Source organism: Pelobates fuscus, chromosome 8 (genome assembly GCF_036172605.1).
Source record: "Pelobates fuscus isolate aPelFus1 chromosome 8, aPelFus1.pri, whole genome shotgun sequence".
In the NCBI taxonomy this organism is placed as follows: Eukaryota; Metazoa; Chordata; class Amphibia; order Anura; family Pelobatidae; genus Pelobates; species Pelobates fuscus.
In genome coordinates, this window is record NC_086324.1 from 177,937,232 (window position 1) to 177,953,880 (window position 16,649).

Sequence of the window (16,649 nt, forward strand, 5' to 3'; positions counted from 1 at the left end):
GTATAGCTGGGGCTGCCATATAATTTACCCATAACCTGAAACCTCTGGTCTTTTTCCCACCGAGCAACGAACCTGGTAAACATTTAACGCCTGGGAAGAGACACATCCCTTTTAAATGCTTCAATGCAGCAAAAGTATGTTAGTGAGATCCTTAAACAAAACAGCAATACTCTAAAAACGGTCAACATCGGCCAAGTATGTTAGTGACCAAAGTTAAAGGAACAATCCAAGCACCATAACCACTACAGGCCACATCCCATTTTAGAATGGTCCGACAACTTACCTGGGTACCCGGCAGCCGGTGCCGCACCTGGTGTTTTAATATCATAGGCGTTGGGTGTGTTCGCCGAGCTGGGCGTGGTGTTAAGTGTTCCTTTATAAAATGCTGATCAGAGTCACTATTAAAGAATGCTGAAGATGTATATACAGAAATTAACAATGAGATCAATGCTCGTTATACTGTCTAATTCAATCTCTGAATAGTTCTATGAAGGATGAAAGAATAATACATTAATTGCTTGTTAGTGAAGGGGTTAAGAGCTAAGCTGATCGGATCGCTTTTACCTCTAGATTATAACAATGGACACAGCTGAGGGTAAACAGCTGACACTCAACAGGCACACTCCCAAAACGCCTGATGGCTAATTAAACCAACAATCTGTGTGAAAGGAAAAACATATTCAATCAAACACAAAGAGGGCGTGTGCACTGGAGAAGCCTGCTTGCCAGCCTCTTGCCCTGTGACTATGATCTCTGGGAGGTTTGGCCCTTGAGATAGCAGATTTGGGCATAATAGATTTTGTTGTGCTGCTGCTGCCCCTTTAACTCCCAGAGAAAGGGTTTGTACTTTTAACCCCTTAAGGACACATGACATGTGTGACATGTCATGATTCCCTTTTATTCCAGAAGTTTGGTCCTTAAGGGGTTAAATTGGCACTTCCAATGCCGTTGAAGTGCCGAAGTAGTCGAAGTGGCCGCCATTCGACAAACGTACACGTGGCGGCGGCCATCTTGGTTCATTCCATGCGGTCAGTGGTATGTGTAGCCAAATCCATGGAACTGAAATCGGCTACACAGTTCCGCGAACACCGCTGAGCCTTACCTTCTCCCACAATGATTTTGCAGCCGCAGAGACTAAGTCCCGTTCAAAGATTCGAACGCTTGTTCGAATGGGACTTAGTCATTTTTTTAGCCTGAAATAGACTGACCGAACAGCCCAAATCTATGAAACTGTTTTGGGCATGAAAATGTGCTTGCGGTCGGTCCTAAAGGACTTCCATATAACTTTTTAACCCCTGAATCGATTGCCCTGATTTTTGAGTATGTGTTTATGTGTTTATTTCTCGCATGCTGATTATGAAAATGTATGTTTTATGTTTGTGACATGTATATTTTAGAAGTTATAAATATTGTGTAAAAACTGTATTCCTCTGCCTGTGATAATGAGATTACCCATTGTGTTCAGTAATCATATCACAGGCAGAGGGGAGGATTTTGTGTGGGAGTGTCTGTGTGTATTGTACGGATTGATTGGTTGTTCTGTAATACCCTGTGGGCTGTACTATGGTTGTGGATTGGAAATAAATGAGACTGTATTTGCCAGGACAGTGAGATTCTGATTAACCCTCAAAACGAAGTGTCGTCTCGTTATTGGGGGAATTGGATTGTATGCTGACTGCCAGGAGTGTAACCCTTTCGTATGGTTTTCCTGTTCGGCTGTTTCCAGGATTCGTAGAGTTTGCAGTTCGGGAGATTGTTGCTTACAGTAGCTGCCTGTGCATCTGGAAAGGGGAATATCGCCTAAACGGTTTTTAACCTCTGGTGAGCAAAACGGTCCGTTACAGGGCGCTTGTTCTCCGATCAAATAGTGAAATTACAAATGTATAAAAAACTGTATATAATACTAGATGATATAAAACAAATTTGGTAATAAAATAACACAGTGTATTTCATATAATATTAAAAAATAGACGAAGAAAAGTGCACAGTGCAAACATAAACCATTTATCTATTCTATTCCAAGACCTGAAAATAGTCTTAAAGCCAACCACTGCTGGTAGCCTATCAATGTCCTTATAAGGACTACATCGGACCATAGATGACTCAAGACGTTAGATTATTACATTGAAAAATATTGCAAAATATGTATAAAAACTTTCTAAAAAATGGCTTAAAGATTATATATATAAAAACATATATAATAAAGGCATATATCATAAAAATAAACATTTCATAAAAATGGATAAATATATAAGCACAAAAAATCATATATATCTATAAAACAGAATATATCAATAAAATTGACAGCAATAAGTTATATGAAGCAATGTTGTGATTTAGGAGTCGTTACCTATAATCAATAAAATACTTTCGTCTTTTAGACCTCATTAGGATGACAAAATATTTGTTTATGTTTTTCATAACAATAACGGATGAGCCTACATCCATCTTTTAATTTATAGCTATGTAGGCATTGTATCCTTTCCACATGTATTCATACATTCTCACGTTCTTTTGTTAATCATCTTCATCTATTTATTTTCTATAACACATATTCTTTACGACATTAGTTTGTGGTATAAGCCGGAGGTGTTTGTAATTCTGGTGACATCTAATGTAACAAATATGCAACTGTAGGTGACTTCTATAATAAAAGAACTCTGTCACACTGTAGCAGCGTTTTGGATGTCATAAAGCTTGTTTGCGTTCCTCTTGGGCCGTACATGCACGCCGGGCCATTCTATACGGTCACATTGCATGACGCAATTCTGTATTTAAGAAGTTCCCAGTGATGAGAAGTTCAGATTTGTGTTGGTTCCTGAGGAATGCGTCGAGCAGCATCTACGTCTTGTACAAAGACCTCTCTCCACCACTCTGTCTGTATCATAAGGTATCATACAGCCCACCACTCGGTCTGTATCATAAGGTATCCTACAGCCCACCACTCCATCTGTATCATAAGGTATCCTACAGCCCACCACTCCGTCTGTATCATAAGGTATCCTACAGCCCACCACTCTGTCTGTATCATAAGGTATCCTACAGCCCACCACTCGGTCTGTATCATAAGGTATCCTACAGCCCACCACTCCGTCTGTATCATAAGGTATCCTACAGCCCACCACTCCGTCTGTATCATAAGGTATCCTACAGCCCACCACTCTGTCTGTATCATAAGGTATCCTACAGCCCACCACTCCGTCTGTATCATAAGGTATCCTACAGCCCACCACTCTGTCTGTATCATAAGGTATCCTACAGCCCACCACTCCGTCTGTATCATAAGGTATCCTACAGCCCACCACTCCGTCTGTATCCTAAGGTATCCTACAGCCCACCACTCCCCTCTGTATCATTAGGTATCCTACAGCCCACCACTCCGTCTGTATCATAAGGTATCCTACAGCCCACCACTCCGTCTGTATCATAAGGTATCCTACAGCCCACCACTCCATCTGTATCATAAGGTATCCTACAGCCCACCACTCCGTCTGTATCATAAGGTATCCTACAGCCCACCACTCCGTCTGTATCATAAGGTATCCTACAGCCCACCACTCCGTCTGTATCATAAGGTATCCTACAGCCCACCACTCCGTCTGTATCATAAGGTATCCTACAGCCCACCACTCTGTCTGTATCATAAGGTATCCTACAGCCCACCACTCCGTCTGTATCATAAGGTATCCTACAGCCCACCACTCTGTCTGTATCATAAGGTATCCTACAGCCCACCACTCCGTCTGTATCATAAGGTATCCTACAGCCCACCACTCTGTCTGTATCATAAGGTATCCTACAGCCCACCACTCCATCTGTATCATAAGGTATCCTACAGCCCACCACTCCGTCTGTATCATAAGGTATCCTACAGCCCACCACTCCGTCTGTATCATAAGGTATCATACAGCCCACCACTCGGTCTGTATCATAAGGTATCCTACAGCCCACCACTCCATCTGTATCATAAGGTATCCTACAGCCCACCACTCCGTCTGTATCATAAGGTATCCTACAGCCCACCACTCCGTCTGTATCATAAGGTATCCTACAGCCCACCACTCCGTCTGTATCATAAGGTATCCTACAGCCCACCACTCCGTCTGTATCATAAGGTATCCTACAGCCCACCACTCCATCTGTATCATAAGGTATCCTACAGCCCACCACTCCGTCTGTATCATAAGGTATCCTACAGCCCACCACTCCGTCTGTATCATAAGGTATCCTACAGCCCACCACTCTGTCTGTATCTTAAGGTATCCTACAGCCCCTATGAGTTTAGACTACATTGATAGGCTACCAGCAGTGGTTGGCTTTAAGACTCTTTTCAGATCCTGGAATAGTACAGATAAATGGTTTATGTTTGCACTGTGCACTTTTCTCTGTCTATTTCTTAACATTATATGAAATGCACTGTTATCTTCTTACACAAATTTGTTTTATTTCAACAAGTATTATATATACTTTTTTATACATTTGATAATTTGACTTTTTGTTTGGATAACAAGTGCCCTCCTGTGTTTGGTTGAATATTTTTTTTACCTTTCACACATTTTTTGAGAAAGCACTGGGATTCACTGAGAGCACGTTATTCAAACAGAACCATTAATCATTCTAATATTACATCCAACCATAAATCCAGATAATGAGGTTTGGCTTCCTCTGTAGAATGCATGTCACTGTATACTCATATATGAGAGTAACATGTAGGTATACACGGCTATATTAACTACTCCTTAAGCTTAGCACAGCATACCTGAGCGATACCAGACAATACAAGTATGATAAGCATTCAGTTGCTCTATCCATTCTAGTGGGCTCTTTTTCCCAGGGACTCTCCAGCACAGTACTGACTAATCTATCCTGTGATTTATTCCTTAGGGCACTATCTATCTTAGTAGTGTACTGGACACTATCCCTTATCTGCCAATGAAGCCTAGAACCTGTTTTTAGGGGGTTATCTAATAAATATCTACTTTACATTTTATATACTTTACACTATATAGGTTTATATATAAAAGCATTTTTTTGTTTTTTTACGTTTTGATACTTATGCCCTGAATTTATCAGGGTAGAACCGTGTGCTCAGTTAGCTACATTTAGGTGCTATCAGAGACTATCATAATAGGGCAGAGCAATTTATTATGTTATCCACTGTCAGTTTTCCCGATCATGACTCTATTTCATCTGTGGTCTGCTGTGGACCTCCCAGATACTCTCTGACAAGCCATACACCTATTTGATCCTGTTGTTCTTAGAGCCAGACAGATTTACATTACTTTGAACTTGACTAGTTATAAGATATACCCATTCTGTTGCCACTTGGCCAGTACAACTAGGGTTACCTTATTGCATCTACCTATGTATACAGTGTATATCTCCCATCAGATACTGTTTCCACTGTATCAGTATCACTATCTGGCTATTTCATAATTAGTACACGTTGTACACATTAGCTCCAGCAGTTGGTCCTATTTTTATACTTACTACTTTTTTTCATTTTTATTATTTTTTCACTTTTTTGGTGTGTGGGATATTTAGATGTGTTTATCCAGTATTGGGTAATAGGACTGGAATCGGGTGTGCCTTTTTGCAGACCTGTTTCAAGCCCTCTCTATTACACGGTTATGTGAGTTTATGTGAAGGTAAATACCGGTATGTGAATGTTTGCAGAATAGCCAGAGGTCAGTAAATTAGACTCTTATTATTCATTAAATCCTCTCTGGCGGCCAATAACGTAGCAGGTAACGTTTAGCCGTGCTAGAATTTCTTTCTTCTTCATCGGAGAAACAGACCGAAAAACAAACTTTTTCTGCCTATAAAAGTGATGCACTCTAACACATTGTGGTTTCATAACTTAGTCTATTTAAGGAACTGATCTATGCAATTGGTGACAGTTTCACATTCAGTCATCTTACAAAGTCTAGCGCAACGTTTATCAAAGATCTTATAAGGTCCTATGACGGGACGTTACACTGTGTCATATGATCCCCAGGACGTACCATAATATCCAGGGTCTGAGAGAGCATCATCAAGTCAGCTACGATATACCCACCAGAACCCTGCCCACTTGATGCACGTCCTGTCACACTGCATCCTGCAGTTCCCTGGCTGGATGTACATCATCCGGATGCTGTGATAGGATAGATATAAAAATTATTCAAATGATGAGTGCACCCTATAATGCTCAGCACATGTCAGACTGTTTTCATCCCTCAAAGACCAAACTCAAAGCTGGTATTCTCCTGATTATGTTTTCCAGGCTTGTGGTCCAACCCTTCAGAATGTCTGTGGAACCAATATCTATGTATATGGGCGATGTTACCAGTTAAACAGCCGTCTGGAAGTCAAAGAAACTCTGCCACAAAAACTACCAGGTATCTTGTCCAATCCCCTTACATCCTGCCCCAAAACTACCAGGTATCTCATACAATCCCCTACATCCTACCCCAAAAACTACCAGGTATCTCATACAATCCCCTACATCCTGCCCCAAAACTACCAGGTATCTCATACAATCCCCTACATCCTGCCCCAAAACTACCAGGTATCTCATACAATCCCCTACATCCTGCCCCAAAACTACCAGGTATCTCATACAATCCCCTACATCCTGCCCCAAAACTACCAGGTATCTCATACAATCCCCCTACATCCTGCCCCAAAACTACCAGGTATCTCATACAATCCCCCTACATCCTGCCCCAAAACTACCAGGTATCTCATACAATCCCCCTACATCCTGCCCCAAAACTACCAGGTATCTCCTACAATACTCCTACATCCTGCCCCAAAACTACCAGGTATCTCCTACAATACTCCTACATCCTGCCCCAAAACTACCAGGTATCTCCTACATAACTCCTACATCCTGCCTCAAAACTACCAGGTATCTCCTACATAACTCCTACATCCTGCTTCAAAACTACTAGGTATCTCATACAATCCCCCTACATCCTGCCCCAAAACTACCAGGTATCTCATACAATCCCCCTACAACCTGCCCCAAAACTATTAGGTATCTCATACAATCCCCCTACATCCTGCCCCAAAACTACCTGATATCTCCTACAGTACTCCTACATCCTGCCTCAAAACTACCCGGTATCTCCTACAGTACTCCTACATCTTGCCTCAAAACTACCAGGTATCTCCTACAATACTCCTACATCCTAACTCAAAACTACCAGGTATCTCCTACAATACTCCTACATCCTGCCTCCAAACTACCAGTATCTCCTACAATACTCTTACATCCTGCCCCAAAACTACCAGGTATCTCATACAATCTCAACTACATTCTGCCCCAAAACTACCAGATATCTCAAACAATCCCCCTACATCCTGCCCCAAAACTACCAGGTATCTCCTACAGTACTCCTACATCCTGCCTCAAAACTGCCAGGTATCTCCTACAATACTCCTACATCCTGCCTCAAAACTACCAGGTATCTCCTACAGTACTCCTACATCTTGCCTCAAAACTACCAGGTATCTCCTACAATACTCCTACATCCTAACTCAAAACTACTAGGTATCTCATACAATCCCCCTACATCCTGCCTCAAAACTACCAGGTATCTCCTACATAACTCCTACACCCTGCCTCAAAACTACCAGGTATCTCCTACAATACTCCTACATCCTGCCCCAAAACGACCAGGTATCTCATACAATCCCCCTACATCCTTCCCCAAAACTATTAGGTATCTCATACAACCCCCATACATCCTGCCCCAAAACTACCAGGTGTCTCATACAATCCCCCTACATCCTGCCCCAAAACTACCAGGTATCTCCTACAGTACTCCTACATCCTGCCTCAAAACTACCAGGTATCTCCTACAATACTCCTACATCCTGCCTCAAAACTACCAGGTATCTCCTACAGTACTCCTACATCTTGCCTCAAAACTACCAGGTATCTCCTACAATACTCCTACATCCTAACTCAAAACTACCAGGTATCTCCTACAATACTCCTACATCCTGCCTCCAAACTACCAGTATCTCCTACAATCCTAACTACATCCTGCCCCAAAACTACCAGTATCTCCTACAATACTACTACATCCTGCCCCAAAACTACCAGGTATCTGATACAAATTTCACAAGATTCCCCATACTTTTAGAGCTCACACCCCCTAAAAACATCGGTGAGCCACCACCATGCTTCAGAGTGGCGATGGTGTCCTTGTGGACTCCTTTCCAAATATAGCACTTATTGTTGTGACCATAAAGCTTGGTCCCGTCACTCCAATCAGAATTTAGATTTTTGGATCCTGACACAGTGTGACTTGGACATAAAAGGGAACTTGGGGGGCGGGGCCTGATTGCCGACGGGATCAGACGTGCTCTGTCTGAGCTCCCGTTTCAGGGCTTGAAAATCAGAGCCAACTAGGAGTCTGGTGCCCGCGGCGACCTCCAACTGCTAGGGCACATGGAGATACCTCTCATGACCCTGACTGGCATCCAAAGTAACCCGACGAGGCCCGAAGCTTACTTGAGTCGGGAAGGGACGGCTGCTCTCCCGGGTCTCCGGCCGGCGTCTCACTTGCCCCGCCCCCCTCTAGACCGGGGGGGGGTTATCCCGGTCTCCACGGGTTGCTACTGTTATGCTAATCTGGGCCCAAACAACCGCCCTGCCGCAGAAGGCACACCGGGCAGGGCCCTTCAAAATGGCCGCCGCATGCCAGCCATGTGCGCAAGCACGAACAAGCTGAATGCAGGGGAGACCATCCAACACCAACCGACCATCATGACAGCCTGCCCCAGGACATGGCCGGCTGCAAACAGCGTGCAGACTCAGGTACAAACAACCAACGACCAGAAGAGAAAAATAGGGAGCAAAAAGTGCAGGAACCCACTGGACTATCCTTCTAAAGCAGACTCACTGCTGCACATGGAGGGCCTGCTCAGGCTGCATTTCACCCGAAAGAGGTACCTGGCACAAAAGCTACCGATACGAAGAAGCCGCCACCATAGCCTGAACCAACACACCCGGACACCCTACTACCACCCATCAGAAGGGACCTATACCTCATTTGTGAGGGTACATCAATCCGTCCTCCGGGAGCGGGACTTCTCCATCACCCGAGGCTACCATGACGAGCCACCGGAACACTGCACCCTGCGGACACTTAATCGCCCCAGTCGGCTTCCAAGCCGGGGTATCAGATGGGCGGGGACCGGCAACCAAGCGCAACCTGATGGACTATCCCACTAAGACCCCACATACCTGCCTGCACACACAGACCCACTGATGCACCACAACACAGAACAGACACACACCAAGCACACACAGGCACCCACGTGATGGCGCCCGAACTAACCGCACCTCACTGCACGACACCCAGGAAACACATCTGCCGACCGGCACTGCAACTCCACACACTGCATGAGCTGATACCCATGGCCCTTTAACTCCCTGGACCAGACACCCGCCAAAATGCAGCGATCCAGCACCTACACAGAGGGGCACTATAGCCCAGCATCTGCAAGTCCCTCCTGACAGGCAACACAGACACCTAGCACAACGCAAGTAACACAAGTAGAACTGCATTTTCCTATTTGAGCTGCACGGCATAATCTAATATAACTCAAAAAGGCCCCAGAGAGAGCGCACAGCTTAGCGGACAGGGGCACATGCATGAGTGTGGGATGGATGATGCATGATTGGCTATATGCTACATGTGGGAGTGTGAGATGTGAGGAAGTGGGTGGTGACAGATCAGACTGACCTCAGTGCCACTTAGGAGCCGGGCCAGCAACAAGTTTCCTGCCTCCTCCTGTTGCTGGGCTTGCTGGATTTTCTGCCTGGGGCCCTGGATGCTGGATCCTGATTTTACAGCCTTCCTGTCTGCCCTCAGGGCTGGTACTAGTGCTGCTGCAGATGGTGGCCTCCTCCTTCCCCAGCAGCCTGGCGGTGAGGTTCCCCTCCCCATGGGCACCCTCTATGGGCATCCTCCCTGGGCATCCTCCATGGGCACCCTGCCTGTGTCTCCCCTCCATGGGTCTCCCTCCCAGTAGCTCCCCATGGGCACCTTCCCAGTGGCTTCCTCCCTGGCACCCTCTATGGGCTCTGTGCACCCCAACTCTCCTCCTCGGGCAGGATCTGCAGCCCGGGCCCGAGTCTTCAACTGTCCCCACTGGGTTATAAGTTGACCAGTGGGGAGCATTATGGTTGGGCCCCACCGAGTTGGTTGGGAGCCCTGAAAAGGAAGATGTTTTTATTATGCCGAGGGGGGGAGGTGAGAGCCTTGGGGAAGTTAGATTGGCAAGGATGTTTTTTTTGGTTACTCTATGACTATATGCAAATTGTTTATGTTAATTTATGATATTTATTATTTCGTTATATGTTAAAGGAGTTATACAGTATTTGGTTGTGTTAATAAATGCTGTGGCCTGTTTTCTCCAAGAAGTTTGCCCTGCCCTCAAGGGGTATCGGTGAAAGATGTCGGGCGTCCTAGGCATCCATCGAGGATGCGGTACGCATGGTCAGGGCAGTGGGCCTTGGGGCTTTGCTAACAAAGGCCGACGTCGGAGCCGCGTTTCGCTTGTTCCGATGTGTTGTTCATATCCTGCTTTTACGTTGAGTGCGTCAGCGCTTTCCTGGAGTGGGTGGTGCGGCAGGAGGCAAGGATTGGCTTGTTGCTGCGTTAACTTGATGGCTTTTGTGAGTAGGCCTTCGCTGACTTGTCGACTCTTGCTCGACTCGGCGGAGCTTTAGGGTCCTCTTAGAGCACAACAAGACAGTGGGACTGTCGTGCCTTAGCTCCTTGGGTATCAAAATTGGCTCTGTGGCCATGGAGTGCTGGCTGCCGCAGGATAAAGTTTAGAGGGTGTGGCGATGGCCAGTGGTCTGAGGAGGATGCAGCTGTGCAAGCTGCAGTCCCTGTTAGGGAGGTTGACCTTCCACTGCCGGATCAGGCCCATGGAGCAATTGTCCCGCAGGAGCCTGGTGGCCGCTACTAGCTGGACCGCGGCATTTTCTCCGGCTTTGGGTGTCTGGGTTTCCGTCCTGACAGAGTATATTGGAAGGTCATCTTGGATTTCCCCTCTATACGGACGCGGCTGGCTCTGTCTGGTTGGGGCGATTCTGGGATCGCACTGGTGTGCTGACATGGTCGGCAGCGTGGTCTGCCTCCGGCTTGACCAGGAATCTTGCCTTCCTGGAGCTTTCCCATTGTGGTGGCATTGGATTTGTGGGGTCAGAAGCTACAGGACCATCGGATCGTTATTCACTGTGCCAACCTCAGGGTTGTCTGGGTGATTAGCCAGATCTTGGCCCCCCTTTTCTCTTTTGGCACTTCCCCTGCTCCAGCGCCTGGTGCTCCGGTGCCCGTGTCTTCATGTGTCGTGTAGGTCTGGTTCCTCTTGGGCCAAAGTACCCCAGGGTATGGGTGGAATGGCAGGCGCGGGAGTCAGAGGTGGGTGTATTTGTGGGTTCGCCTGCTCGTTACAAGGTCTGTTGTGCCTGTTGGAGCGTTGGGTTTCGGTGGATATGTCGCCCTCCTGGGTGTCCTTGCGCGTGTCCAGTTTAGTTTCCTGGTTAAGTCCCAGGGTTGGGTGGCTGTCACCACGGAGTTTTTGGTATGGCATGCGGTGTAGGGCCCGTGCAGGGGTCGGTTTCTGTGGATCCAAAGAGGCCGGTTTTGGGGGCCTATGAGCACAATTGTGCCAGGTGCTCCCAGAGGTATGCCTCGTTGTTTCTTCATTTCTTTGGGGCCATGAGGATTGGGGTATTAGTGGGTCCGAACTGGTCAGCCGGTAGGGGAGGATTCTGTTTGAGGATGTCCGGGATGGTCAGGACCTGGTGTCCTTCAAGACTTGTCCATACTAGACCGACATTGTGACGAAACCAATCTCGCCACATTGTTTTGGAGGAGCCTGGTTGCCCGCCTCCTGCCCTGCGACTACGGCCCCTGGACATATTGCTCTATAAAAACTATATTTGGGCATGTAATAATGTATATGGCTGCTACTGGCCCTTTAACCCCTTAAGGACCAAACTTCTGGAATAAAATGGAATCATGACGTGTCACACATGTCATGTGTCCTTAAGGGGTTAAAGTAATCTATGAACAGATTGGGACTTTTGGGACTACTGTCCCTTTAAGACTGTGAAGCATATTCTAGTGTACTGCCTGTAATATTGTATATGTATTCATGTGTTAAGTTTAACCTGGGTGATATGTATGCAGCATTCACCTGATTGTTCGGTAGAATCACTCCATTCATTATATTGAGTGAAACTACCGAACAACCAGACCACCCAGGAATAAGTGTGCCTCCAATTACAGTTTGCAACAATGTTGCAAACGGGTAATTGGCAATCAGTGCAGTGTGGTCTGTGTCCTCTGGGTGGCCGCCATTCGGGAGCCGAACACGTGGCGGCGGCCATCTTAAACTACCGAACAGCGGTGTTTTGCCGTCGAGTGTCTGGAACTAAAATTGGACACTTGACGAGGCAAACACCGCTGAGACCTCCATACTTCCAGAAATTCGTATGGAAACTACCGAATGACCCGCCGTTCGGTAGGAAGAACCCCACAAACAAGGGAATTCATTCAAACCCTCTCCAGGCTCTATAACACAGGCAATTCGTCTGTTTTCATTCCCTTGTTTGTGACCGACCGCAGGGCCAAAATGCATGGAACTGTTTTCGGATACTTTACCCATGCGGTCGGTCAAATCTTTGGAAACCCATATCTGCCGAACTGTTCATCCGAATGACTTGAATTTTGGATATGTTTCCCCCCTGAATAAGGGCTATCCAGCGATGCTGGATTTAAAGGTGTACCCCCTATTTTTGGGGTACATCCAGAACTTGGCTGGAAAAGTGTACCGGATAATTGGGTTTAATGTTATCTGAGGGGAGGGGATGTGTGGGCTGAACCATGTATGTGATTGGTTATTTTATGCCTCCCCCTGGGAGGGGCCTGTATGTGTACTCATGTAATAAAAACCAGGCTGGGTGCCCCAGCACCTCAGACCACTGCTTGACCCTCAACACGGAGCCTTGTCTCGTTCTTGGGGGGATTCACTGTATGCTGTTGGAGATTGATTGCTAAGGAGTGTAAGCTGATGTCTGCTTTTCCTATTCATCTGCTAGCAGCTATTCGTGAGGTTCCAGCTGGAGTGCTACCTTATTCATCTATATCCAGTTCGTGAGTTTTGGTGCTTTTACAGTAGCTGTGCCTTGTTTGGGAAAAGGGGATTATCGCCTAAACCGATTTAACCCCTCATATGCTGAAACGGTCCGTAACAGACATCCTTTGCAAGGGCAGGTGGGTCCCGCTGGCAGCGGTCCCAGGATTGGACGCCTGTCTGGTCTGGGCGATCAGGGAGTCCGCGGTACGGCCGTACCTGGCTGGCCCGATCATGGTATACGAGGAGGGGAACTTCCTCTCCCTTTTTTCAATTTGTTTGGCGGTCGTTCTTTCCGCATTGGCGCTGCGACGAAGGCCTCTTGGCTGGGTATGCTGAATCGGGATGTGTGGAGGATAGGAAGGTGGGACTCTAGGAGATTTGTTCCCGGTGTGCGGGATGCTGGTTTGCTCCGTTAGTTTTTTCCTTCTCGGGGCGGATGATTGAGCACTTGACGGTGGAGGTTCGGTGGTTCAGCGCCGGGGGGACATGAAGTGGGTCTGGCTTCTCCCAGAAGTGGTCAGGTTCTCTCGCCTGCGGGGGGGGGGGTGCTGCTCAGAGACTTGGTGTCCCAGATCCTTATGTCATTTCCAGGGTTTTTTTGCATGGTGTGGTCGGAGGTTGTGGCGAGGAACTATTTGCGGCAAGCACACATCTGGAGTGCGTTGGAGCGCTGCAGCGAAGGGTTCAACCGTTGGGTTTCGTGGTTCGTTATAGGGGTTTTGAGGGAAGCCCATTTCATCAGGTGTTGAGAAGGAGGCGACTGATTTGTTGCGGCTGGATGGGGTTCATTTGACTGAGGTCGGGCTCGACCATTTTAATCTGGCCATTCGAGAGACGGTAGAACAGGCCATGGTTGGTTTGTTTGGGGTCCCCCGCTGATTTTAGGCTTAAAACAGCGGGGTTGTGGCGGGGGTGTGGGGATGGTTTGGTAGATTAGATGAAAAAGGGGGATAATGGCCGGGTCTCCTCCTGTCTCTTATGGTGAACCTGGAGGAGGTACCAGGTTGGACGTGTCCCCACTGGGTTGTAAGTAGACCAGTGGGGAGCATTATGGTTGAGCCCCACCGAGTTGGTGGGGAGCCCTGAAAAGGAAGATGTTTTTATTATGCAGAGGGGGGGAGGTGAGAGCCTTGGGGAAGTTAGATTGGCAAGGACGGTTTCTTTGGTTACTGTATGACTATATGCAAATTGTTTATGTTAATTTATGATATTTATTATTTCGTTATATGTTAAAGGAGTTATACAGTATTTGGTTGTGTTAAGAAATGCTGTGGCCTGTTTTCTCCAAGAAGTTGTCTGTCGTTATATGAAGGGGTTAGTTATGGTTTTATGGGGGATGAAGGGAATGCTATCCAATGCCCACTACGTACATACAAGGTCCCAGGGAGAGCGCGCAGCTTAGTGGACAGGGGCACATGTATGACTGTGGGATGGATGATGCATGATTGGCTATATGCTACATGTGGGAGTGTGAGATGTGAGGAAGTGGGTGGTGACAGATCAGACTGACCTCAGTGCCACTTAGGAGCTGGGCCAGCAACAAGTTTCCCGCCCACCCTCCCTTTGCTGCTTTGGGCCCGGGGGGTTGTCACAGCGAGGCGGGGGGATGTCCTTGCCAAATAAGGGATACTTTGGTAGATTAGATGAAAAAGGGGGATAATGGCCAGGTCTCATCCTCCCCCCGGTCTCTTATGGTGAACCTGGAGGAGGTACCAGGTTGGACGTGTCCCCACTGGGTTGTAAGTCGACCAGTGGGGAGCATTATGGTTGGGCCCCACCGAGTTGGTGGGGAGCCCTGAAAAGGAAGATGTTTTTATTATGCCAAGGGGGGGAGGTGAGAGCCTTGGGGAAGTTAGTTTGAAGGGGTAAGTTATGGTTTTATGGGGGATGAAGGGAATGCCCACTACGTACATACATGTAAACGTACGGTTTTACCTATTGTATGTTATGGCTATTTAGACCAGCTGCCACTGTACAAAGTTTTCAGCATATTTCTCCCCCTTCGGAAGGAGACCAATACAGAAGACCCCAGACGAATTGACTCCGAAGTTAGTCACTACATCCAGCCCACCAAGGCCCTCACAAAATCAGTACCCCAAACTAATTGCCCATGCAAGAGCATTACTCACCCAGTCAACCTCTGCATCTACTAAGGCATATACCTGCCACTGGCGATGTGTGCCCACTGTCCTGTCTCCTTGAATCTCTCTCAGCCGCTCGTGGGAAGGCAGGGTGGCTGGGCTCCCAATCTCCCAAATCTATGGTATCTATGGTATGGATTTCTAATACCTTTTTATATGGTCACTGTTTGTACACAAGCACATTCACCACATGTTAAGATTTGTTATAATTATTTAAATAAAATGTATTTATTTTCTGATTTTATGGATCTAGTACTATCTCTGGTAGCAATTAATCTAGTATCTCTGAGATTTGGCAGTTAGTCATCATTTCTGATTTCTATTTCAGACTGTGTAGGTACACTATTTTCCTCTTTTTTGGTAATATCTACTTGGGGTTACCCTCCGTTTTCTTAGTGTACCTAATTGTAGGCTCTACCTCTGTTCTTTTTCTGCAAAATTACAGGGTATTTTCTCCTAAGATCCTCTGTGCCTGAGAGATAATTGAGTGAGAAAAACCTAAAAAACAAACAAAAATAAAACTCAATTATCTCTCAGGTACAGAAACATCTACAATATTTACAACACCCCAAAACAGATATAATACAACCATGTACCTCAAGTGATATATCCCCGGATCGCCTGGATCTGAGCACACAACGTATCCAAAAATGGCTCAGATCCAACAAACATAGCTGAATCATCACCTGGGTTAAGTTTTGACTGACCGCACATGAGGCGCCTGCCCGAAATAGTTCCAGGAGAAAAGTAGTGTCAGTCGGTCTCTTTTGGGAGTACAAAAATGAATAAAATACCGAACTTAGGCTTTAGCTGGGATGCAAATAATGTTCACCTAATCCATATGAACGATTCCACCAAACAGTGCTCTTTTGGGATGTAAAGAAACTAACGCAGGCGGGGATGGAAGGTCAGCGGTGTTCGCGAGGTCAAGTGTCCAATTTTAGTTCCATGCACTCGACGACCAAACACCGCTGCCTGCATTCATGCGAACAAGATGGCCGCCACCACATGTTTATGCATACGAACGGCGGCCACCCAGCCGACCACTTAGAATACTGAGGTGTTAACAGTGGTGAACAAGGTTAATAAGCATACGGGTGGTCTGGGTATTTCGTGATTTTGTTCAGTTACCGAACAAAACAGGGGAAAAAGTATGTGAACACGGTATTTAATGAACAAAACAGGGAATAGTAGGGGAACACAGTATTCCTGTGACAGGGTCTCTGGAACCTGCTGCTGTACCACGGTGAACTGTCGCCTGTAATCCTGTTCAAGCACAAACTCCATAAGGGACAGGTAGAACAAATCGGATTCCAGGTTTGTTGCTTCAGCGAGATCCAGGACTTCTCACCT

The 16,649-nt window shown here is 46.6% G+C and overlaps 1 protein-coding gene across 1 annotated transcript in view; it reads left to right on the top strand.

Annotated features, from left to right (window-relative positions):
• LOC134572093 (integrin alpha-M-like) overlaps window positions 1–16,649 on the top strand; it is a 154,124-nt gene that overhangs the window by 31,843 nt on the left and 105,632 nt on the right. Inside the window, exon 5 of the mRNA XM_063430908.1 lies at window positions 6,266–6,380. Within this exon, the coding sequence (XP_063286978.1) occupies window positions 6,266–6,380 (115 nt within the window). The remainder of the gene's footprint in view (window positions 1–6,265; window positions 6,381–16,649) is intronic.